This window comes from Phascolarctos cinereus, unplaced genomic scaffold, assembly GCF_003287225.1.
Source record: "Phascolarctos cinereus isolate Bilbo 61053 unplaced genomic scaffold, phaCin_HiC Scaffold_1;HRSCAF=81, whole genome shotgun sequence".
NCBI lineage: Eukaryota > Metazoa > Chordata > Mammalia > Diprotodontia > Phascolarctidae > Phascolarctos > Phascolarctos cinereus.
In genome coordinates, this window is record NW_027555514.1 from 285072086 (window position 1) to 285095957 (window position 23872).

The 23872-nt window shown below is 51.0% G+C and overlaps 1 protein-coding gene across 2 annotated transcripts in view; it reads left to right on the forward strand.

Moving 5' to 3' along the window:
- The window catches only part of MEI1 (meiotic double-stranded break formation protein 1), a 74942-nt gene that overhangs the window by 32050 nt on the left and 19020 nt on the right, over positions 1-23872 (forward strand). For both annotated transcript variants that reach the window (XM_020982742.2, XM_020982744.2), the window contains exons 18-26: positions 798-966; positions 1437-1584; positions 3204-3488; positions 6035-6200; positions 8348-8452; positions 11755-11865; positions 13577-13764; positions 18140-18221; positions 18381-18556. In XM_020982742.2, coding sequence (XP_020838401.1) covers positions 798-966; positions 1437-1584; positions 3204-3488; positions 6035-6200; positions 8348-8452; positions 11755-11865; positions 13577-13764; positions 18140-18221; positions 18381-18556 — 1430 coding nt within the window. The remainder of the gene's footprint in view (positions 1-797; positions 967-1436; positions 1585-3203; positions 3489-6034; positions 6201-8347; positions 8453-11754; positions 11866-13576; positions 13765-18139; positions 18222-18380; positions 18557-23872) is intronic.

Sequence of the window (23872 nt, forward strand, 5' to 3'; positions counted from 1 at the left end):
AACCCCATAATGGTATCTGGCCTGCAACTGAAGACCCTGGGGCAGAAATCCAAGGCTTATCAGCCATGGGTCTGGGTCTGGAAGAGACTATCAGCTGGTCCAAACCTTTCATTTTACAGATGAGAAAACTGAGGCCCAGGGAAATTAAAATGACTCATCCCAAGGGCAGTAATCCTCAGAAGTAGGGTCTTAGCAGCTTCTGGAGGAAAGTGTGCCACTTGAATTGTTAAGTTTTTCCTTATATGGAGCTAAAATCTTTCTGTAACTTTTAGCTGTTGCTTCCAAGCAGAACACATCTGATGCTTCTTTCCTATGACAGATGGCCTCAGATACTTGACGAAGGCTTTCCTATCCTCCCCCTCCACACACACACACACACACACACACACACACACACACACATCTTCTATTTTCCAAGCTAAATATTCCTAGGTTTACCCGGTGCTTTTTCCCCTGCCACCCTGTAAAGTATCACCAATATTCTCCCTATTTTGTAGGCTCAGGGAGGTCTGGGGATTTACTCGAGGTCACACAGCTCTTGTCAGAGCTGGATCTCTGGACACCAGGGCCCAAAGTGTCCAAATGGACTTTCTTTTTTTTTTTTTTTTGGTTTTTTGTTGTTTTAGGCAATGGGGTTAAGTGACTTGCCCAGGGTCACACAGCTAGTAAATGTTATGTGTCTGAGGCCAGATTTGAACTCAGGTCCTCCTGAATCCAGGGCTGGTGCTCTATCCACCCAAATGGCCTTTCTCAAGACCCACATGAGCTTCTGCCTCTGTGATTTGGCTTGTTTCTAGGGCTGTCCATTGTGTCCAGCATCCTACAGCATAGTCTGGCGCAGGTAAACACCAGAGGCTCCGAAAGCCTGGCGCTCCTGTCTGATTCCCTGTATGTGGATGAAGCTGCTCGTCAGCGCCAGTACTGCCTCCTCCTCCTCCTCTACCTTGCTTATATCCATGAGGACAGGTGAGCCCAGAGCAAGGTACGGCGTAGACACCCAGAGGGAGGGCAGGCAGAAGGTGGCAGCCACACCAGAAGGCTTTACTCTGGCTTGCTATTTCCTTAACTGCTCCTCAGGGGAGACTGTGGGCCCAAGGTGTTGACAGGTGAGAGAGAGAGAGAGAGACCCCCTTTCTGGTCAGCAGGGAGCCTCTTGGGAGTCTGGTGACCTGGGGAGCTGAAGAAGGGACCCTTTCTTACCTGGTCTGTTTTGTTCTGCTTTGTGGGCATCACCGGCTGAAGTCTTGTGCCCTGCCTGAGGTGCAAAAGGACTGGGTGACGTCCTTCGGGCACTGACGGTGGCCTCCTTCATAGCAGCTGCTGGACCCAACGTGGGGGGGCGCCTCTAAGCCAGTGGCCATAGGCCATGGCAGGCTGGCAGGTGGAGCAAAGCCCTGAGGGCTGACCATCCTCACTGGCTCCACTGCTGTTGGCAGGTTCATGCCAGAGGCAGAATTGTTCTCAGCCGTGAGAAGCCTCCTCCTGTCAGTCCAGGACCAGGGCGAGCGGCCGCCTCCTGTGATTTTCCGAGCAGCCCTTTACCTCCTTGCGATCTGTCAGGACAAAGCGGAGCCTTTAGAGAAGGTATTGACTGTTTTTCTTGGGCTTACCTAGCGTGTGGAAGGTGCTGAACCAGGGCTCTGAGCTTTTTACCTTGCTTTTACAGGGCAGAGTCTGCCAGAGATGGGAAGAGATCAGTCATTTCCAGGGTTGACGTGGGCTGCCAATCTCTTCCTGTGGGGGCCTGTCTCCTACCCCTGGGAATGATAACTGGGAAGAGAGGTCAGGGGGAGGGAGCCAGCATGTGAGGCTCTGCTATGTAGAAATGCCAGGTTATTATTATTGTTGTTGTTGTTATTTCTGCCTCCCGTGACAAAGGTCTTGACAGCCATGTCAGCCACCAGTGGGGCTCTGAGGGCTTCTGCAGGCCTCTCTGCTTTCCCCCGGAAGGCTTGACTTTGGGGGAGCCACACGGCCTGCAGGCGTGATTTGAGGAGCTCTAAGGAGATCTTCTTGCCCCCAGTGGATTGGCCCAACACTCCAAGTCCCACCATTAGCGAATCACAGCCTCACAGACGCAGAGCCGAAAGGGCCCTCAGAGGCCCCCGAGTCCAACCCCCTTCTGTTCCACCTGAGGAAATAAGGCAGGAGAGGTCACGCCGGGAGCACTCGAGAGGAGATTTGAACCCAGGTCCTCTGACTCCAAACCCAGCAAAAGAACCTAGGCCTTGTCAGAAGGCCTTACACTGGGAAGGGTGAAATTCCATTAGTGGTCGGTCAGGGAGCACTGATGAAGAACCCACTGTGTTCCAGGCACTGTGCTAAGTTCTGGGGATACAAAGAAAGGTGAAAACCAGCTCCTGCCCTCAAGACTGGGAAGTCCAATGGGGGAGACAGCCTGCAAATGTAGTGTATAAGTGAGCCTGAGATGGGAGAAATTGGAAATAAGCACCAGAGGGAAGGCGTGGGAATTAGGGCAGTCAGGGAAGCTTGCTTGGAGGAGGATTCTTTAGCTTGGGGAGGTAAAGAGGGAGGGCATTCCAGGCAGGGGGCACAGCCAGGGAATAGGCTTGGAGGTGTCAGTGAATCACAGAGTATGTGCAGGTGGGTGTGAGCTGTAGGAAGACTGGAAGGCCAGGAAGGGCCAGCTTATGGAGGGCTCTGGGTGCCAGAGAGAGGGTTTTGTGCGTGAGCCATGTAGAGAGGGCTGACATACATAGACCTACACATTAGGAAGGTCATTTTGGGAGCTGAGTGGGGAGAGATTTGAGGCAGGGAAGCCCAGCAGGCATGAGGTGATGAGGAACTGCCCAGGGTGGTGGCAGGGTCAGAGGAGAGGGGGGAGATGGAGAGAAGGTGGCATGAAGATGGACAGGCCTTGGTAAAAGCTTGGGGAGTCCAGGATGACCCCGAGGTTGTGAGCCCAAGTGCCTGGGAACATGGTGGGGCCTTTCACAGTAACAGGAAAGTCAGGCAGAGTTTGGGGAAAGATCACGAGTTCCGTTTCAGTAAGCTGTCCCTGTACGTCCATTTGGAGATGTCCAATGGGCAGCTGGGCGTGGATATCATTTCCTTCCTTTGGAGTTGGCTTCTGGGATGGAGCTGACTCTCAAGGGGGTTCTGGAGCGTAGGCAGAAAGTGCCTTGCCAGGAGAGCCTGGCTGCCTCCTCAGAGCATCCGTGGCCACTGGCCTTCTCCTCCAGGCTCCCCTAAGCGCCATCAGGAAGATACTGGAGGGCATCTCAGACCTCCGCCTGGTCTACAGCCACCATCCCTGCACCCTCAAGTTCTTCTTGATGTACCCAGACTTACTGAGCAGGTTTGGCCACTGCATGCTGGAGCTTTGGCTGTCCTGGGAGGATGGTGGCAGCCCAGAAGGTGAGGACCGGGCCTCTGCTGCTTCCGCCAGGCCTGCTGCTCTGGCTGACCACGGGGACCCCTTGCTGCCCATCCTGAAGAGTGGATCCAGTGTCCTGCTCATTTTACTGGTGGGTCACTAAAAGGCGAAGGGGACTTGCCCCCTTTCATGTTCCTCCTCCCTTGTGAAGGAAGTGCTGGGGCTCAGCCCCCACATTCTGGCTCAGTGGCTTTTCCTGAGCAAGCCCGAGCCAGCAAGAGGCATGCAATCCATAGAATCCAAGTGTAAGACATGAGGAAACTGAGGACCAGAGAAGGCAGGATGCTTGCTCAGGGTCCCCCAGGGAGGTGGGCCAGGGCCAGGGCCAGAGTTTTAACATGCTTCCTCATGCTGTAGAGTCCTGGCTCATTTGTCTACACTAACCTGCTTCCTAATGAGGCCTTGAGTCATTGCTGAAAGGCAGTCCTCTGTAGCAGGGGCAGGATTCCCTCCACTTCGTGGGAAGCCTGGCTTTCTGAGAGTGACCGGGGTCAGAGCCTCTCTCGGGCCCCACACTGTGATTTTCTTCCTTTTTTGGCCAGTGGTTCCCAGCCTGAAAAGCTGAAAATAACTCCCCATTGATGGTGTTCCAGAGGAGGGGAGCAAGGCCCAAGGCCTCGTTTGAAGAACTCTAGTGCCAAGGAGCCATGTCAATCCCAGGAGGCCCTCGTGGTCCCCAGTGTGAGGGCTCCCCGAGCAGAGGCCCTGCCCTCCCGGTCCCCTTGGCTTGAAGTTTCCTGTGGTGCTTAGGTGAGCTAGGGTCTCTCTGTCTCTGTCTCTCTGTCTGCTTGTCTCTCTCCAGCTGCCTGCTGATTATTGGTTTCTTAGGTTGGACAGGCCAGTGTCGAAAAAGTCCTTCAGACTTTGAGGCTCTCTCTTTGGAGCAAGATGAGGTTTAAAAAAATCAAATGAGCCCCAGGCCCTCCTCAGTCACTTTTTTCTACTATGGTTAGGAGTTCCGTGGCCGCTGCCCTCCACGATTCCCCCAAACACCAGCCCTGCCCATCACTAAGCACACCCCTCGGGGAGGATTCTCGTCGTTTCCCCTGCTACAAAAATGGGAAGGCAGAGAGAATTCTGGCTTCTGTTCCCAGTGCCCATGCTCCTCCACCTGGACATATGAACTCACATTGCAGGTCGGTCCATGTAGACATCCCCTGTCCCCAGCCGCACTCTCTCCCATTGACTTAGCTCATGCCACCATGCTAATTCTCTTGTATGAGTGGAAGCAGAAATTGTCCTAAAATAAAATGTGTGTGTGTGCATGTGTGTGCGTGTGTGTAAGTGTGAGTGTGTGCTGGGGGTTGGGGTGAGGAGTGGGGAGCAGAGCTAATCCTCTGGCAATTTCCCTTTGGAATGACCATGGTTAGTGCACTCTGGATGCCTTGCCTGGACACTCTGCTGCTGATCTGGCCTCTGATGCCCTCAGTCTTGCTGCATCATCTCCGAAGAATCTCTCCGGTCCTTCCTCTCTTCTCTCTCCTTCCTGCCACTGCCTTTGAATAGACACTTAGCCTTGCTACCAGATGGACTGGTCCTAGTGCCCTGGTACAGAACTAGGCCACCCCAGCTGCCTGGTGTCCGCCAGGTAGCCTCTCTTCCTGTCTGGGCTTCCTGCTCGGCTTTTGCTTTTTTACTGGACGAGAACTTTCACTGGCAAATGGAGCTCCCAGGAAAGAAAGCCCCTCCACCAGCGTAGATCACTACCCGCCCTGAAACTTTGCTTGGTCAGTTCCCAGGCCTGTCGTTGTTTTCTGATTCTGCTGCTTTCCTTTGGTAGCTGGGATGAAAATGCCTCCTGTGCCCCAGTCTGTTTTTCAATCATGACTTTGTCCAGCCATGTTGGGTCGTTCTCTGCTTTCATTTTACCCCATACGGATCACCATAATTGGTTTGACAGTCAGTCAGTTAACAAGCATTGCTTTATCAAGCACCTACTGTGTGCCTGGAAACATGCTAAGTGCCAAGGAGTCAAACAAAGAAACGATCCCTACTTGCCATGAGTGTGCCTTCGAATAGGACAGAAGACAGGTCTGAGGAGGCCCTCTGGCATCTCCGGCCGACCTCTGCTTTTGGTGTCAGGCCTCAGACACCATCTGACTCTAAATAGCGCTCTTTCTGCTCGGTTTGCTCATCGGTGAAATAGGGGTCGCAGCTCAGTGACAGCAAGGGTCCCTTTGACTGTTTTGTCTTCTTTTGAGAGAGCAAAAACATTTGTTCTTTTCTGGGGAGCTCAAAACACTTTACATATCACTCATATTTTTTCAAAATTTCTATGAGAAGAAGAATCTATTTTAGTCTCAATTTACCTGCAAGGAAATCAGCACAGAGCAATGAGGTCACTGGCACAGGGTACTGTGGTATGGAAAAGACGCTGTGTCTAGAGTCAGAAGACCTGAGTTTGAATCCTGCCTCAAACCCTTAATGGCTGTGTGACCCTGGGACAAATCATTTAGCCTCTCTGAGCCTCAGTTTCCTCATTGGTAAAGCTGGAGGTTGGATCCCTTCTTAGTCCTATGAACGTAATGAATTTTTGACTTTAAAAACCATGCGTGGCTGCTACTCTCTTGACTCTTTTGCTGACTCGGTGCTTTGATCACGTGAGCTGTAGCTTTGCTCCCTCCTCCTCCTCCTCAGGACCTTGTCTATTCCAGTCCCATGGACATAGCCCGAAAAGTACTGACAATCCTGAAAACCTTCCTCAAGGAAAATGAAGACATTCAGGTGGGGAGCCTTCTCCGGGGACATTTCCTACAGATTCTGCAGCAGCTGCTGGTGGAGAGTGGAGCTGCCCCCCTGCAAGGTGAATTTCTACTTGTCCTATGGGCTCATAGGCAGGAGCCGTTTCCTAGGCCTCCTTTCCATCCTTTCCTTCAGTTTTCAGTGTAGCACCCGGGACACTCCCTCACTTTCTCCTGAGTCCTCCTAGGCAGCCTATGCCAGGTACAAGGCACTCTCCGGTCTATATTCACTGAAAACCGTAGCTGGTGAGCCCCCACTGCTAGACTCACTTTTACAAATCAGCCAGAGGGTTACCATCAGCTCAAAGCAGAGACATTTAATGAAATTGTACAGTAAGAAAAGTAGTGACAAAACATTTTTCCAGTAATCCTGTGACTCACTTTCTCCATAAATACACCATCAGTGGGAGGAGTGGCTCTACCCAGAGAATATTTGTGGAGGAGCCCACAGGGACAGCCCAGGTAAGTGTGTGCCGGAGCAGTGCACACCTGTGATGACGCTAGGCTGCCCCAGGCTGATCCTGCCAGGCGTGCTCGTAGGCCCTGCCCAGTGCTACGGCTGGACGGTGTCTCCTGATCACTCTGGGGCCTTGGGCTGCTGGACGTCCACTGCAGAGTTGCTCTCTGTTCCAGGCTTCACCTGGAGGCCTCTTTCCCCAGAAGGTGTGGGCTCTGCCCTCTGTTGTCTCTTCAGACTCAGAGGTTCAGGCTTCACTTCTTTCTGGGGAGAGGCAGGTCCTTCACTCATACTCAGGCACACACACGCACACACACTCATGCTGACACTCACACAGAAGGATCCTGGAGCTGAAGAGAATCTTCCCTGCATGTGACTTTCTCCTTGCCAAAGACAGTCTCTGCAGGGAGCTCCTCCAGCCAGCTAAATGGAGCCTCTGGGGTGTTGAGTATTTAGTGTCTTCCCCCTTGGCAGGAGCCCTCTCTCTATTCCTAGCCCCTGTCTGAGTCAGGGTTAGAAAGCCCTTGGTCCTTTATCAGTGTCTGATTCTAGCCATGCCCCTCTTCAGGAGAGTTTTCTGGATCTGCTACCAAGGGTTGTCTGAGTCCTGGCCGGGCCTTTGAATGTGGTCTCCCTGGTCTCCCGTGCAAATGAGAGGGAGGAAGGACAGTGAGGAGACCCCTCCCCTCTTTTATCTCAATCCTTCCTTTCAGATATGTGGCTGGTAAGGAGCCCCCCAGGCTTGCCAGGCCCCACAAAGAACGTCCCTCAGTTGGTATTCCATAAGAAACAATTTGCATTTCTTCATTGCTTCCTGGGTACAGCTAACCTCCCAGAGCCTCAGTTTCCTCATCTGTAAAATGAAGAGGGGTGCACTAGATGGCCTCTCGGGCTCTTTCCCGCTTTAACTGTATGATCCTCTGATTCTAATACCACCCCCCTTCACAGATGAGGAAACTGAGGGTCATAAACATGAAATGATGGCCTGAGGTCCCATGGCTAGTCAGTGTCAGGATGCGGATTTCAGGCCATCACAGACTCAGAGTTAGAGGGCAGGGCATTTCCCATAGCTTTCCTCTTCCTTGGAAAGGTCACTTCAGCGTGAAATCCGTCTCTTGGCCCCGGAGGCTCTTGGGAACACGTTTCTGTTTCCACTTTGTTTATTTGTAGCTGCTTGTGTCTCCATATGTTGGTGTGTGTGTAGTGGGTCACATATCCCACTTGTGCTTGTGCTAGGAGAGAAAAAGAGCTGTGGGGGAGGGAGAGAGAAGAGGGAGGGAGGCCTCGGGTTTCTTGGCAGAGGAGAGAATGGTTTCCAAGGCCATACTGGGTCTCTTGTTTTAAAGAAGCTTATCCAGGCTTCCTTGCCCTGGGGAGGGGTGGAGGGAGGCTTTAGTGAAGTGGGGAGCAGTTGGAAATTTTTTTAAAAGAGAGGTTGGGGTTTAAGTCTCCCAGGGAATTATATGTCTTGACCCTAAAATAAGACAGCTGCTTCCTCTCAAGGGAATAAGAAGATGAGGACCATTGCCCTGCTCAGAAAGCGTGAGAATGGCTGGTTGGGCAGTGAGAGGAGGGGTCCTTTGCCTGAGGGATGGGGATGAACAAGGGAGGAAAGGAGTCTTGTTTAAATGAGCAGGGAACAAGATGGGCGTCATCCTCTGGTGGCCAGTCTGGCCAGCCAGGTGTTCTCTGAGGCCTTCCCTGTCCCAGGGCCTCTCCCTTCACCCTCCTTCTCTCCTCCCTGGCTTGCAGCCAGCAGTAACCTGCCCCTGTTGCTCAGCCTGCTCTTCTTGGTACAGCCGAAGAATGAGACCCAGAGGGAGCTGGACAGCACAGACCTGAAGCTGCTTCACCAGGGTGCGTGGACCATTGCGGAAGTGGGGACCCCTTGCAGGGTGGGGACCTCTCGGGGTGCAGGGATCCCTTAGGAATCTCTTGCTTGGGCTGTAGTGGGGCTCTGACTGTGTCTGTGTTGGGGACCCTTTAGTGAACCTCGTGGATCCCAAATTAAGAAGCGCTGCTCTAGGTGGACTTGGGCTGGACGCTCTCCAGTGGGCCCCCAGCACCCTTTCCTAAAGAGGCTTCCCTGCCCCTTCTCTGGCTCCCCCCAGCTCCAGAGGTATCCAGGCCCCCTAACTTCTCTGCACTGTCTCTTCCCTTCAGCCCCCCAGCGACTGCCTTAGGCTACCTCATTGCTCGTTCTTCTTCATGGCAGGTGGGCGAGGGAAAGAGGGGAACTTCAAGCTAGCTCGTTTGTCAGCAGCTAGGGTTTAATGGGAAGGAGGTTTAAATTAATGCCGCCAATAAAACTTGGGGATCATCTATAGATTCCACCTGTCTATTCCGCTCCACTGTGTTTCTAACAGCTCCTGTCCCTGCCTAGAGTTTCTGGCTCTCTTGATGAATGAATGAATGTCAGTCTGAAATGCAGTCACTGGAGATGGACCATAGGACTCTCTTCTTGGCCCTCGAAGGACTGAGAAAGCATATTTGCCAAACTGAGCTGGGAAGGAGGCCAACACATTGTCTGAATTAGGATCCCAAAATACTTTCACAGACTAGCATGACTGCCTAAAGCTAATGGGTGAAATTCAGTGTGTATCATTGTAAAGTCTTATATTTGGGCTGAAGAAAAAACGATTTGTAAAAGTAGAGGCCTGGAGGGAACCAACTGAGAGAAGAGCTTAGGGTCTTAATTGTCCACAAGCTCAATGGGAGCTGATGGTCTGACAGCACAGCTTGTTTGACAACAAGCTAACTGTGGTCTTTTCTGTGTGTACCTTCTCTGTCCCACCTGCCTGCTTTGCTCCTGGGAGGGTCTTCGGGCCCCCAGAGCCTGTCCCTGCTCTCCCTACCTCGTCTGCTCCCCTCCCTTTCTGGCCTAGGCACCCTGGACAGCGGCTGTCTTGAGTGATTGGTCATGGGAGGCGTCTTCACTCCTCCCTTGGGATCTCTGTCATTAGAGGACTCCTTTGAGCTGGTGCAGATCCAGGAGTCACAATCCTAGTGTGTAAGAAGAAGAGTGGTGTTAAACAGATAGGCATCCTTGGAAGCCCAGTGTGACCTCCACCTTCCTCCTGGGCCATCTGTCGGAAGTCCCCTCCCCCAGACACATGTGCTACTCGCTCCTTGCCTAGGCTGGGAGCTTTCTTCATTCTTCATCCTCACAGATGTGACTTTCTGTTGGACCCTGAAGCTGAGAAAATAAGGTTCAGCCTTAGGGTGCATTAAAATAAGCAGAGGGTCCAGGTCAAGGTGGGAAATTGTGTCCCTGAGCCTTGCCCTCACTGGCCCCAACAGGGGCTCTCGTGCTCAGGTCAGACATCACTTGGTAACAAGAACACGGACAAACTGGGGTGTTGGACTAGGTCGGAGAAAGGGGCCTGGGGCATGAGGAGCCTGGAAACGGTGTGTCTGGAGAACAGAGATGGGGGAAGAGAGTGGCGTAACTTTGCTAGGATGCTCTGCTCGGGTGGGGATTCCTTTGCCATGTGTATAGACAGATGGTCGCCGAGGTCCCTTCCAGTTGTGATTCGGGGCCCGGCTGTGGGGACGCTTGTGCGGGTGGCTCCTGAGGACAGGACGAGGGCCAGCCTCGGGCGGGGGTGTCAGCTCCGCTGAAGGCCAGACGTCCCCCCACTCACATGGGTGACTTCCTGGGACACAGGCGTCCATCGTTGCAATTCTGCGAGCTCACCTTGCGCCTCCCGTGCCCCTTCTCCTTTCCCCCTTTTTGCAGAGGGTTCCCCTGAGGGGCACTTTCTGGGAAGCTCCCAGGACCCCTGCCCAGGTGGCAGCACACTGTGGATTTGGTGAGCGTATTGTGGGGCTCACTGAACATGCGAGAGCATCCAAGATGAAAATCACACCCTAGGAGCAGAGATGGGGAGTGGGAGGGACCTCAGGGCAGTCTGAGCCGACCCCCATCGCCTCCTGTTACAGAAGGGGGAACTGAGGCGCCAGAGCTTAAGTGACTTGCCCAAGGTCACACGGTAACAAGTAGGCATCAGAGAGGCAAGATTTGAACTCAGGTCAGCTGGCTGCTGACCAGCATTCTTCCCACTGACCTCAGCAGCCTTCTGGTCCAACCCATATATGACCCCCAAGTCCCAAAACCACGGCTCTGTTTGCTGCCTCCTCAGCTTGGCGTAGAAAGTCCTCCATGCTGCCCTTTCTTCCCTCCCCTCAGCACTAGGGCCATTCATAGGCTCAGAAATTCGAGGGTGGGACCTTAGAGGTCAGTGAGTGAACCCCCTCATTGTGTCAGTCAGGAAACAGAGGCTCCTATTCCCCTTCATACCCTCTCTGATCCAGGCAAACTGGCAGCCCTCTGTTCTCTGGGCCTGGCGTGCCATCTCCTGCCTGGATGAACCCACAGCTGGGACGCATGTTCCTTCCTTTGCTGTATCAAGCCCTGTCCCCCTGCAGAGCAGGTACCTCCTCCTACAGGATGCCTATCCTGATTCTCACCCCTCCTCCCCCAGCTCCGGGGAGTGGAGATCAGCCCCTGTGCTGTGGCTCCTACCCTTAGAGCTGCTTGGGATGCTGAGATCTGGAGTCAGGCAGTGACGACAGGTCAGAGGAGAGACTCACACCCAGGTCTTCCCGGTCCTGAAGCTGGCTCTATCCACCATGCTACACTTCCTCTCCCAAGGATGATCATCCCTGGTTTGTTTTTTAAATATGGGAAAATTGCTGTCCTTGTGGAGAGGAGGCCAGGTTTTACTATTCTGCCACACGGATGTCACAGGGTCAATTCAGTGACCCGCCCTCTGGCTTTAGCCCCGCATCCTCGTTCCTTGTATCCAAACTGGGGATTGGATGGAGGGCACAAAAACAGCCTTTAGAGTGGAGGCCGTCGGCCCCTGCCAAGGGGTGGAGGAGACAGAGAATGGGTGGGGCTGGCGCAGCGCCAGCAGAGGCACACAGGACCATGTCAGAAGCACATTACTGCCGGGTGCCTGCATTCATCCCGTCAGGACATGTTTTCCCACAGTCCTCCCTGAACTGTCTACCCATAGGCCTTTGCGGTGATGCCAGGCTGTGTAGAAGCACAGCCAGCACAAGCCTGGGCCCCTCCTCCACACTGGAGAGGCCACTCGAGAGGCCCCAGGGCGCTGCTCTGCAGGGTGTTGTGAGAGGCTCCTTCTGTTGTGCAGTGAGTAATCTGTGTGGGAAGTGCAGCTTGGACCATGTGGAGATGCTGCTGTCCTCCTTCAACTTCCTGTACTGGAGTCTCCACCAGACCACCCCCGGCAGCCGGAAACGAGGTACAGGAGGGTCTGGGCTGGGGCTGGCCTGGGGCAGGGAGGTGCTCATTCCTGGGGGCAGAAGACAAGACACCAACCTTGTTCAGGAAGGCCCTGCTCTCTGGGCCGGCCTGGTGGAGCTTTCTGAACCATCGAGGGACATAGGAAGGAGGAATTGGAGATCTGGTACCTCAGGGAGAGAAGGATTAGGTTCCAGACTCTAGCAAACTGGAGCCCTCTTAACTCTGGCGAGAGTGCCCTTGGCCTTTGAAAATGGGCACAAAGCCAGGGGGCTGGGGGGCACACTGCACAGAGCACTGGCCCTGGAGTCAGGAGGACCCGAGTTCAAATCCAGCCTCAGACACTTGACACTACCAGCTGTGTGACCCTGGGCAAGTCACTTAACTGGATTGCTGTGCAAAAAAATAAGAAAGAAAATGAGCCCGAAGGAGGGATGCAATGCATTCACACTGAGGCAGAGGGAGCGAGAGGAGGTTGTCCAGCGACTGTGACCGTGAAGGCCAAGGGGGAGGCCGGCAGAGTGGGAGGGGCAAGGATGGTGGGAGGCCTTGAGTGCTGGGGCCCTTGCAGCAAACCCTGGGGAGTGAAGGTGGGTTTCCTGCTAGAGCAGTTTTGAAACATTCTGGAGTGATAGTGAGATATAACAGAAAGGCCTCTGGACTCAGTGTCAGAAGAGCTGAGTTCAAATCCTAGCTCCCTCACTCATGAGCCCTGAGACCATGCCTGAGGTACATCCTCTCTCTGGGCCTCAGTTTGTCTCATCCGTAAAATGGGAGCAACAATATACTCCCTAACTCATAGGGTTTGTGTGAGGAAAGGGAGAGAGATGAGGCCTCTGCTTTCATGGGCACAGGGAACTCCTACTTGAGGCCACTCCCTCCTCTAATGCAGGTCAGCACTTTCTTGGTGACTTACAGACCTGGGGAGTTGCTAGAACAGTGAGGGGGTAAGCGATGTGCTCAGGGTCACACAGTCAGGATGTGCTCGAGGCAGAATCTGAACCCAGCTCTTCCTGGCTCTGAGGCCAGCTTTGTAGCCATTGTGGACATATCAGCTATGACTGTCCCAGGCAGGCAGGCAGGCTCCTCACCTGGAATGATTCTTGGGCTTATTATCATTCATGTAGTTACATGTTTATTTACTCAGACTCAGGGTATCAGAGCCGGTGGCTAGGGAACATCTACTCCCACAGCTTTGTTTTTCAAGTGAGGAAACAGGCCGTGGAAGTGATGGGATTTGTCAAAGGTCACGCAGGCATTAAGTGTCCAGGGTAGGATCTGAATCCAGGTCCTTGGATCGAAACTCAGTGCTCTTTGCACCGTGAAAACAAAGGCATGGGGAGTTTGGGGCAGGACTTATCGACAAGAAGCATTTGGTTTGGAGACAGAGAGTCCAGGTGAGACTCCTGGCTTTGACCATGCTACCTGTGGATGACCAAGAGGGAATAGGGATTGCATCATCTCTCAAATCTCTCCTAACTCGAACCAACTTTCCCTCCTCCCTCCTTCCATCCCTTCTTTCCTTCCCTCCCTCCCTCTCTCCCTTCCTTCCATGGATATTTACTGATTGCCTCCTGTGTGCCAGGCACTCGGCCTGTGTTTAGGCTGCCTGCTCCCTCTCTAGTCCTGGGTGCTTTCTCTGGCACCTGGTGCCTGGCAGCTGTGGCCTTGCTCCCTTGTGACTGTGCGGTGCCCGCTTCTCCCCCCTGCAGCGGTGGCCGTGCTTCTGTCCAGCACCCCTCTCCTCACGCTGCTGCAGAAGACTCTGGGGCTCACATGGATGGAGCCGGCCCCTGCTTCTGCGCTCCTGGGCCCCCCCACGAAGGAGACAGCCCTCCTCTGCTCAGGCTGGCTGCTCACAGCCTCCCTCTCTGCCCAGCAGCACCTCGGAGGGTTGGAGGTGAGTCTCTTAACTCGTCTTCGGCTGTGGGGCTTGAAGGTGAGCCCTGACAGAGGAGAGGCATGATGCCCATCTCAGAGAACCAGCCGAAGACAGCACAGGGTCCCAGAGTCCTGGCTTTAGAACTGGAGGGGCTCAGAGGTCCTGGAGTTGGGACAGCGAGGGCCGAGGGAGGGCCAGGGACTGTGGCCTGGAGTCATGTGGGTAGGGAGTACCGAGGCAGGCTTGGGCCTGTGTCTGGGCCCCAGCCACGGGCTGTTAAGTACTTACTACATGCAGACTTGTGGTACCCGATATTCCAGGAGATGCAGGGTCCCTGTCTGTGTCTTCAGGGAGCTCCAAGATGCCACATGTGTGATGCACAGCCAATACTTGAAGGGGGTGATTTCGTCCAGGGTGGGCACGTGGGCCAGACTACAGACTGCACATCCCTCTATGGGCTTAACCGGATGTTCTCTCTCTTTTTTTTTATTAATTTATTTTGATTTATCAACAATCACTTCCATATGCTTTTGAGTTGAAAATTTTTCTCCCCCTTCCTCCCCCCCATCCTCCCCAAGATGGCGCACAATCTGATATAGGCTTTACATTTACATACTCATTAAACATATTTTCACATTAGTGAAGTTGTAAGTAAAAATTTAAACCAATAGGAGGAACCATCAGAAAGATGAAACAAAACTCAACAGAAGGTAAAAATAAGTGATAGTGATTCGACTTCCACAGTTCTTTCTTTGGATGTGGACAGCATTTTCCATCCTGAGGCCTCTGGAGATGTCTTAGATCCTTGTAATGCTGAGAAGGGTTCAGTTTAACAATCTTAGTCGTTGCATAACGTGGCTGTTATTGTGTACAAAGTCCTCTTGGTTCTGCTCACTCACATCAGACCATATAAGTCTTTCCAGGTTTTTCTGAAGTCAGCTTTTAACCGGATATTCTCAGAGGTGGTCCGTGAGCCCCTGAGTCCTTGAGACCCTTCCAGGGGCTCCTGGAAATCAAAACAATTTGCATCATGATACCAAGACATTATTTACCTAGTGAAATGCTCCTTCCCTTTCCAACTCTGTGTCAGTGTGAGGCTGGGTTTTCTTTTTTCGGATTTTTTTTTTTTGGAGGGGGTTAGGCAATGGGGTTAAGTGACTTGCCCAGGGTCACACAGCTAGTAAGTGTTATGTGTCTGAGGTCGGACTTGAACTCAGGTCCTCCTGAATCCAGGGCTGGTGCTCTATCCACTGCGCCACCCAGCTGCCTGAGGCTGGGTTTTCTTCACGTACTTCAACCAAAACAATCCATCGGGACAGTCTGAAGTCAGAGGCAGAGAGAATACAGCTGGCTTCTAATAAGCCAAACATTAGAGAGAGGCAAAAATCGGTGAAACAGTGTGACTCTTCTCACTGAGTTTTGTTTGTTTTGGAAAATACAGTTATTTTTCATAACAGATATGATCTATGGTAACACGTAATGGATTTATTATCATTTTAAGGTAAATAATACATATTTTAAAGTATATTAGTTTTTATTTCTAAGATAGTAAATAGCAATGGTGTAACCCATATGAATAAAAGTTCTTTGGGGTCCTCAAGTTTTGTTTTTTTTTTTTGCTAGACAGTGGGGTTAAGTGACTTGCCCAGGGTCACACAGCTAGTAAGTATTATGTATCTGAGGCCAGATTTAAACTCAGGTCCTCCTGACTCAAGAGCCGGTGCTATATCCACTGTACCACCTAGCTGTTCCAGAGTCCTCAAATTTTAAGAGTGGAAAGGGGATGTCAGTAATTTTAAAAGTGTAAAGGGGTCCTGAGGCTGGCTGGTCTAGAAGGTGGTCTTTGGAACGCATTTGGGCTGAAAAGTTTATTGCTCTGTGGCCAAGCTGGTAATGAGCCTATAGGCATCTAGGCTGGTTCTCAGGGCAAACAAGGAGTCCGTCACTGGGCTTGTGCGAGAGACTGCTCCAGCTTGGGAAGGCTGGCCAGAGCTTCAGCTCAGTGGGTGTCACCCACAAGGACCCAGGGTCACTTGTTAAGTGCTCTGTCTGTCCGGAGCCCTATGCTGTAGGGATATCAGTAGAAATCAGGATAACCCCCGCCCTCAAGGTGCTAGCTGCCTCTAACAGCGTGGACAGGAGAAGCACTTTGACTGGCCTTTGAGGGCCTTAAAAAGACCCCCAAACCAAGGGTTCTTTGAGGTCCAAGGGAATTACTGTTAAAGACCAGGGGGAGCAGGGAAGGTTTCCTGAGTGGGGGGGGATGGTCAGAGCCCAGAGAGGAGTCACGTGGCACATCTGGAACCCAAGGGATGCCCGAGGGTCAAGCTGGGGGAGCACACGTAAGGAAATGCACAAGGCATCCTGTTCATACCAGACCCTCCTGAGAAGAGGTGAGCAGTGCCAAATGGCATTGTACCTGTTGGCCATCCCAGTAGGCGTGCTTCCTCTGAGGAGGGGCAACATAGGAGCTCCTCCTATGGGCAGGAACCATGGCCTTATGCTGCTCTGGCATCCCCCCAACAATTCCTGCCAGAGATTAGACTCACTCTCTCTCTCTCTCTCTCTCTCTCTCTCTCTCTCTCTCTCTCTCTCTCCTCTCTCTCTCCTCCTCTCTCCTCTCTCTCTCTCATCTCTCTCTCTCTTTTCTCTCTCATCTCTCTCTTGTCTCTCCTCTCTCTTTCTCTCTCTCATCTCTTTCCTCTCTCTCTCGTCTCTTTCTCTCTCCTCTCTCTCTCTCTCTCTCTCTCTCTCTCTCTCTCTCTCTCTCTCTCCTCTTCTCTCTCCTCTCTCTCCTCTCTCTCTCTCTCTCTCTCTCTCTCTTCTTCCCCTCTCCTTTTCTCTCTCTCTCCTCTCTCTCTCTCTCTCCCTCTCCTCTCTCTCTCCTCTCTCTCTCTTCCCTCTCTCTCCTCTCTCCTCTCTCTCTTTCTCTGTCTTCTCTCTCTCATCTCTCTCTCTCTCTTTTCTCTCTCATCTCTCTCTTTTCTCTCTCATCTCTCTCTTGTCTCTCCTCTCTCTCTCTCTTCTCTCTCTCTCTCTCTCTTCTCTCTTCTCTCTCTCTTCTCTCTTTCTCTCCTCTCTCTCTCTCCTCTCTCTCCCTCTCTCTCTCTCTCCCTCTCTCTCTCTCCTCTCTCTCTCCTCTCTCTCTCCCTCCCTCTCTCTCTCTCTCTCTTCTCTCTATCTTTTCTCTCTCTCTTCTCTCCTCTCTCCTCTCTTCTCTCCTCTCTCTCTCTCTCTCCCTCTCTCCTCTCTCTCTCTCCTCTCTTCTCTCTCTCTCTCTCTCTCTCTCTCTCTCCCTCTCCCTCCTCTCTCTCTCTCTCTCTCTCTCTCTCTCTCTCTCTCTCTCTCTCTCTCTCCTCTCTCTCTTCTCTCTCTTCTCTCTCTCTCTCTCCTCTTTCTCTCTCTCTCTGTCTCTGTCTCTGTGTGTGTAGATAGATCGTCTGTGGTGGGCACTGTGGGGGGATACATATTTTATTTCTCTAGTTCTATTGCTTTTTGAATTGAATACAGTTGAATTTTAGGCTTTGGCCTCTGGGACAGCCAGCATGCAATGGTTTCTTTGACATTGTATCAGTGAGTCTATTGTGGTGTTGTGAAAAGTCAGTCAACAAGCATTTATTAAGCACTTTTATGGGCCAGGCAGGACTTGAACCCAGCTCTTCTGACTCCAGATCCAGAGTTCTTCCTGGCAGCATTGAATTACCTCCTAATGAGCATGAGAGGGAGGCTCTGAACACCGGTCTTTGTGATCCCAAGTCCATCACTCTCTCCTCTGCCATGCTTGCCCTGACATGGTGGTCAGTGGTCCTAGGTGCTGGGGGGAATAGCCCTACAGCTCTGTCTGTGGGAGCCTAGATGGAGAAACAAGGCTGCCGCACAAGGATTAAACTGAACCCCCAGGAGAGAGATGGTCTGCGTTGGAGAGATGCTGTGGGAAAGCAGCTGGGGCCTTGAAGGACAGGCCAGTTTGGGGGGCTGTAGAGAGGGGGAGTGCATTCTAAGACAGGACGGAAGGATGGCTCACCAGGGGAGCAGCCAGAGATGGAGGAGTGTGTGGGCTGGCTGGGGCCTCTTGGCTAATTTCTGGATTCTCTTTTGTCAATGTAAGCAGAAGGGAAGGGAGGCAGAGCTGTGATCCCCTGATCCGTGCGGTTTAAAGGCTCCTCTCCCCTCACCTGGTCTGCCTTTCCTCCTTCTCCCCCGCCCTGACCTGCCTTATGTCCTCCTTACCTGTAGAGGATTGTGTTCCCCCATTTGATGGTAAGCTCCTTGAAGACAGGGATGCTGTCTTTATCCTCTGATAGCCCCTTCCTTTCCTAGTGCCTTGCACATAGAAAGCATGCCCCTTACTCCCTCTTTGTGGCTGGGTCATTGTCCTCTCTGCTCCGGGCAGGTCCACCAGACACTCACAGTAGAGTTGGATAAAGTCCTGCACACCCTCGCTTTTAGGAAGAAGAAAGCCGCTTTGTTCTCAGGTATGTGGTGGGAGGAGGGCCATGGGGAGGAGCCTTCTGTCCTGGTCACTCACAATAACCAGCTGGGGTGGAGGTTGTCTGGTCTGGGGGTGGACGTGGGTGAAGGTGGGGCTGCTGATCGTGGGGAGCCGAGGATGGAGGAAGGTGTTCTCTGTGCAGCCAGCATTCTCAGATTCCTGCGGACGGCCCTGGAGCAGAATTTCTCCTCTGCCTTGGTGATGCTGGTCAGCTCAGACTCAGGGCAGTCGCCCTCTCCAGAGGATTCTGCCCTCTCCCCATTGTCCCTTCAGCAGGTCCTGTTCCTCGTGGTCAGCCTTCAGAACCTCCTGGTGCAGGTATGTGCCTGGCCCGCGAGGGTGAAACCAGTAGTCGGAGAAGGCCATTAGGGCTTGTGAGAAATGCCAGAGCCCTTGATAATAAGCTAATACCTCAACTTTGGAGCTTAGAAGTAAGGCTCTAGGGTCAGGGATACATTGGGAATGGAGAAGTGTTATTCACCATCCTCCCTGCTGATGTTAACTGATAAACACCTTCTTAGAAATCTCACAAACCACTAGAAACCACCGAACATTTCCTCTTTTGACTCCCCACCATGTGTGCCTGTTGCTCTTGGCCCTTGACTTCCTGCCCAAACTGGGGTGAGGTCTGCCCTTATCATATCCACACCACAGAGAAAGCTAGTTGGTGGGGCACGCGACAGACTGTCATGTGGAAGGGGTGTTAGACGTGCTCTGTTTAGCCTCAGAGGCCAGAATGAGGAGCAGAGGGGCTGTGGAAAAGAGGCAAATTTGGGCTGGAAGTCAGGAAAAATTTCCTAACAATGAGAGCTGCCCCAGTGTCTGGACTGCCTCTGGGGCAGTGGGCTCCTCCTCCAAGGCCTTGAAGCCCAGCTAGAGGACTGTTTGTTCTGGTTAGGGGTTGCAGCAGGTGACCACTGGGGTTTCTCCCAGTTCTCCAGTCCTGTGATCCTGAATCTTGCCCAAGGCCTGCTGGTATGTGCCCAACATGCCAACCTGTTCAGCTACTCTTTCCTAGGGCCATGGTTATTATTCAGGTTTTGCTTCTAGGAAACCTTCCCTGGCTGCTGATTTTTTTGTTTGTTTTTAAAATCTCGACTCAGTGTCCTTGTCTCTTCTGTGCCCGACCTGCAAAGAGGAGAGTTTCAGGGCTCACTTCACTCTGTGCTTGGCCTTAGGGATATTGTAGAAATGTGGGAAAGAGCCCTTGACTTGGCCTTCTGTGAACTGGGTTCACATCCAGACTCGGGTGCTTTGGTGTAGCTGGTGACCCTGGGCAAGCCGAGCAGCTTAGGGCCTTGGCTTTCTCACTGCAAAGTTTTTGTGGTGGTCGTTTGCTCATTTTTCAGTCATGTCTGACTCTTTGTGACCCCACTGAGTTTTTCTTGGCAAAGATACTAGAGCGGTTTGTATCATAAAATCAGGGGAATCATATTGACATCTTCTGCCTCACAGAGCTGTTGTGCAGAAAAAGTCTTTTGGAAACCCAGGTAATTATTATCCCTGGTGACACTATGATGCAGTAGCCCTCTTGAAGGCGATTCGGAAAAGGAGCTGGTCTCTGGGGAGACGATTAGAGTGAGAATTGTTTGTTGAACGAATTAGACAAAGTCTGTGCCCTGGGCCCTGCTCCCTTTCAGAGCCCCGTAACCTGGTTCCCCACCGCAGCCACACACTCACCTCCCAGGACGGGTGTCCCAGTGTGTGATTGAGAATTGTTATTACCTCAGCTTAGCTGTAGAGGTGTTTGGAGAGACAGTGGTTACTCTCCCCTGAGTCACCACACTGAGAAAACAGTGCCTCAGGCTGGAGGGTGGAGCTCTAACCTGGACACTTCTCAGGAGCTGGATTTGGAAACTTCCTCCTGCTGGATCCCACTGTGTGGAAGCCCAGTTTCACTGGACCACATGAAAAAAAGGAGCCGGGCCTTAGTTCTCTGTAGTGCTTTTGAATTCATTCATTCCCTCATAAGCATCAAGCTTCCAGACTCTGGACTTGGAACTTCCAGGACTCTACCCATGACTGTTTGGACTACTAACTGTCCTCTCCTTTTGAATTCCTTGCTCCTTGTCCCGTCCCCTTTCATGCCATGCCAGACCAAATGCTTAGGTTTCCTCCACAATCTTCCTTCTCCACTCCTACAAATGTGTTTCTAAACATTACTGGAGGAAGCTATCCTACTGGGCCTATTGAGTCTACTAACAGAAATCTGTTGTCTAATCTCATTTTATCTATTATCAATAGGAGTCTCTTCTCACTCTTCACAGCAGAAATTCAAACCCTTTTATCTGATCAAGCCCACTACCACATTTTATCTTGCCTCTTAGATAGACAGGCTAGAACAGCTACCCAGAGAGAGGTAGGGTTAGGTCATAGGTTCCCCAAGTGGGCAGTACCGCTCTCTGAGAGGCACTGGAAAGATCCAGGGGGGCAGTAGTAAGTAGCTGCGGGTGTAATTGGGGGTCATTGAATAAAAATAAGGCGGTGATGGAAGCATAAGGAAAGAAGAGAAGAAAATTTTGAAAAACAATTCATACATTTCATCTGTCGTGTAACAGAGTTAAAGTCGCAGTGATTACATTATTTTCCAAATAAACACACAAAATGCAAGTTATAACCAATCAGTGGTCAAGTCTCCCAGCAGGTCTTAACAAGCAAGTGTTGGCAGGTGAGCATGCCGTGCATTGTTGGGAAGTCCAGAGTGTATGGGCAGGAATATGTGCATGTGATGACTTATTTATAATAAGGTACTGTACAGTTACATGATGCGATATCGCATCATCAAAATTTCAATGTAGGAAGAAAACCACAAATTTACAATAAATTATTAAATTTAAGGTGCATCATTTAAAAAATTATATTTTTTAAAATGACACCATTTTTTTTTAACTGTTAAAGGGTTAAAGAAAGTAGATTTCTAGGGGGGTGCTGAGTAATTTTTTTTTAAAGGGAGCAGTAGTCCAAATAAGTTTGGGAACTCCTGGGTTAGGTGATGGATGGCTAGCTGAGAACGGTAGAGACTTGTACTCAGCTGAGAACACCATAACTTCCAGGATGAGTAGGGGATGGCCCTGATTGCATTCAAATGTGAAAACAGAGGCTATCTGTCATCAGCTCCTGTCCTGTTCCACACTCCAAAACCCCTCTACATCACTCTCTGTTCTCTTCTTTACTTCAGTCGTGGAGGAACAAATGATCCTTCTCCTTTCCAAGACCATCCCCTCTACTTTGCCCTTAATTCCATAGCTTCCTGTCTTCTCCAGGAGCTTGTCCCATCCATAAATCCCCCCTCCCCGCCCCCATCTCTTCGTCTCTGTCTTTGTGTCCCTCTGTCACTGTCTCTCTTGTATTCAATCTTTTCCCATCTGTTGGCTCCTTCTCTTCTATCTAAAAACAGACCCAGGTCTCCCCCATCTTTAAAACCCTTCACTTCACCCTGCCATCCCCATCCTCATAAGCTATCATTTTATGCCTCTTCTCTGCTTCTTAGCCGAACTCCTGGGAAAAGTCATCCATACTTATTTCCTTCCCTTCTTCACCTCCCACTCATATCTCAAATCCTTGCAGTCCAGCTTCTGACCATAAAACAAGACTAAAATGACTATCTCCTAGGTTACCAGTGATCTCAACCACTAAAGCAGATGGCCTTTTCTTAGTCCTCTTCCCAGTGGTCTTTTCTGCAGCTCTGGACACCACCAACTGGGCCCTTCTCCTGGTTACCTTCTCTCTTGACTTCCATGACATTTTTTCTTATGCTTCTCCTGCCTGTCTGACTGTTCCTTCTCATTCTCCTTTGCTTTCACTTCATCCATCTCTTACCCCTAACATGGAAGTGTTCCACAAGGCAAAGCCCAGGGCCTTTTTATCTCTCTACATAATTTCTCTTGGATGATTTCCATAGATTCAGTGGTCATCTTCTGATCTATGTATTCAGTCCTAGACTCTCTCCTGAATTCCAGTCCCACTTTGTCAGCTGTCTGTCTGGTAGAACCACCTGGATATCCCATCAGCATCCGAACCCGGTGTGCCTACACCTGAATTTGTCATCCTTTCCCCTAAACCCTTCCCTGCTTCTATTGAGGATACGTGTCACAATCCTTACAGCCACTCAGGCTTGTAACCTAGGAGTCATCCTCGGTTCTCCTTTCTTCTTCAGCCTCTATATACAACCATTTGCCAAGTCTTATTAATATTATCTCCACAGCTTCTCTCTTCTCTCACTACTCTTATCCAGGATCTCATCACTTCTTGCTTCAATTGTTGTTCTAGCTGCCAAGTGGCCCTGCTGGCCACTAACCTAACTCTGTTCACAGGAAGGCTCAAGAGCCAGGCTTGGCCTGTGCTCACCCTCGTAGTTATGTGCTTTGCCCACTCTCTAGCCAAAGCATTGTGAAAGGGCCAAGCTTACTTTAGTTCTCAAAGAGCAGACTACTTTCTTTCCCCTGATTTGATCTCTTCTGTCCAGATGACTATGATAACTCATCTGGCTTGGGGATATGTTTAGTGTACCTTTAACTAACACACATAGCTCTGAGCCCCATCCTACCAGAAATCCCACTACTTTCCTCAGAGTTCCTAAATTTCACTGAGACCTAGTCACAAAATCTCAGGATAATGGCATCAGCTCTCCCTCAGGAACAAATAGACGTGCTCTTATACTGTATGTGGCGTTTTATTCTTTGCACAGAATCAATAAAATCATTGAAACAGAATAAAATTTAAAAAATCTATCCTACATACCTGCCACCTCTCCAAACTCATCCAGCTTACAGACAGTATGAAGGCAGCACTAAGTCAAAGAGTTCTAAGTAAGGTCCCTCCTGCCTATGGGCAAAGAAGTATAGATAATACCACGCCTGTCCCAGATAGTATTTGACTTGTGCCATTAAGAAGGCATCAGGTAAAGACTGAGGGACTGGATCCGGAATGTGACTTCTTCTCCTACAGTAGATGAAGAGGATGAAGGAGGCCACGGACTTGGGATCTGAGTACAAACTGAAGGGGCATCATAGCCAGCTCATTGCTTCTAATATGAAATACCCTACATTTTATTCTAGTTTTTTTTCTTTTGACTTTATTTTAATATTTCTTCTTGTCTCTTGGACTGACTAACTTCTGTTTGGTCCATTATAATTTTCAAGGGGTCTGCTGCTTGGGTAAGGTTTTGTACCTCTTGGGCCAAACTGTTACTTCTCTTTCTTCCATAATTCTCATTTCTTTTCCCCTTTCCTCCTACTGCTTTCATTTTTCTTCCATTTCTGTCTTCTAGTGCTCTCATTTACAAACTCATTTTAAACTCTCTTAAAAAAACCAAACAGCTCTTCCTCTCTTCTAGGAATTTTGGTTGAATTTGTGTCCAGTCTGTGTTTTCCTTTGAGGTTTTGCCTGTAGGTGTTTCAGAGTCATTCTCTTTACGGCTTATGTCTTGAGTATCCCTGTTACCATAGCATCACTTTGTGCTGGGATTCTTTATTGGTTGTTTGTTTGCTCTTTCTTCTAGCCTTACTTTCTGATTTTGGACTTTATATTAGGGCCAGGCTCTGTCCACTTCTGCAGGGAACGAGCGGGCTGTATTTGGTCTTGTCTTGGGGTCTCTTGAGGCCTTTTGCTGCTTTCTTGGGGTATTGAGTGTTG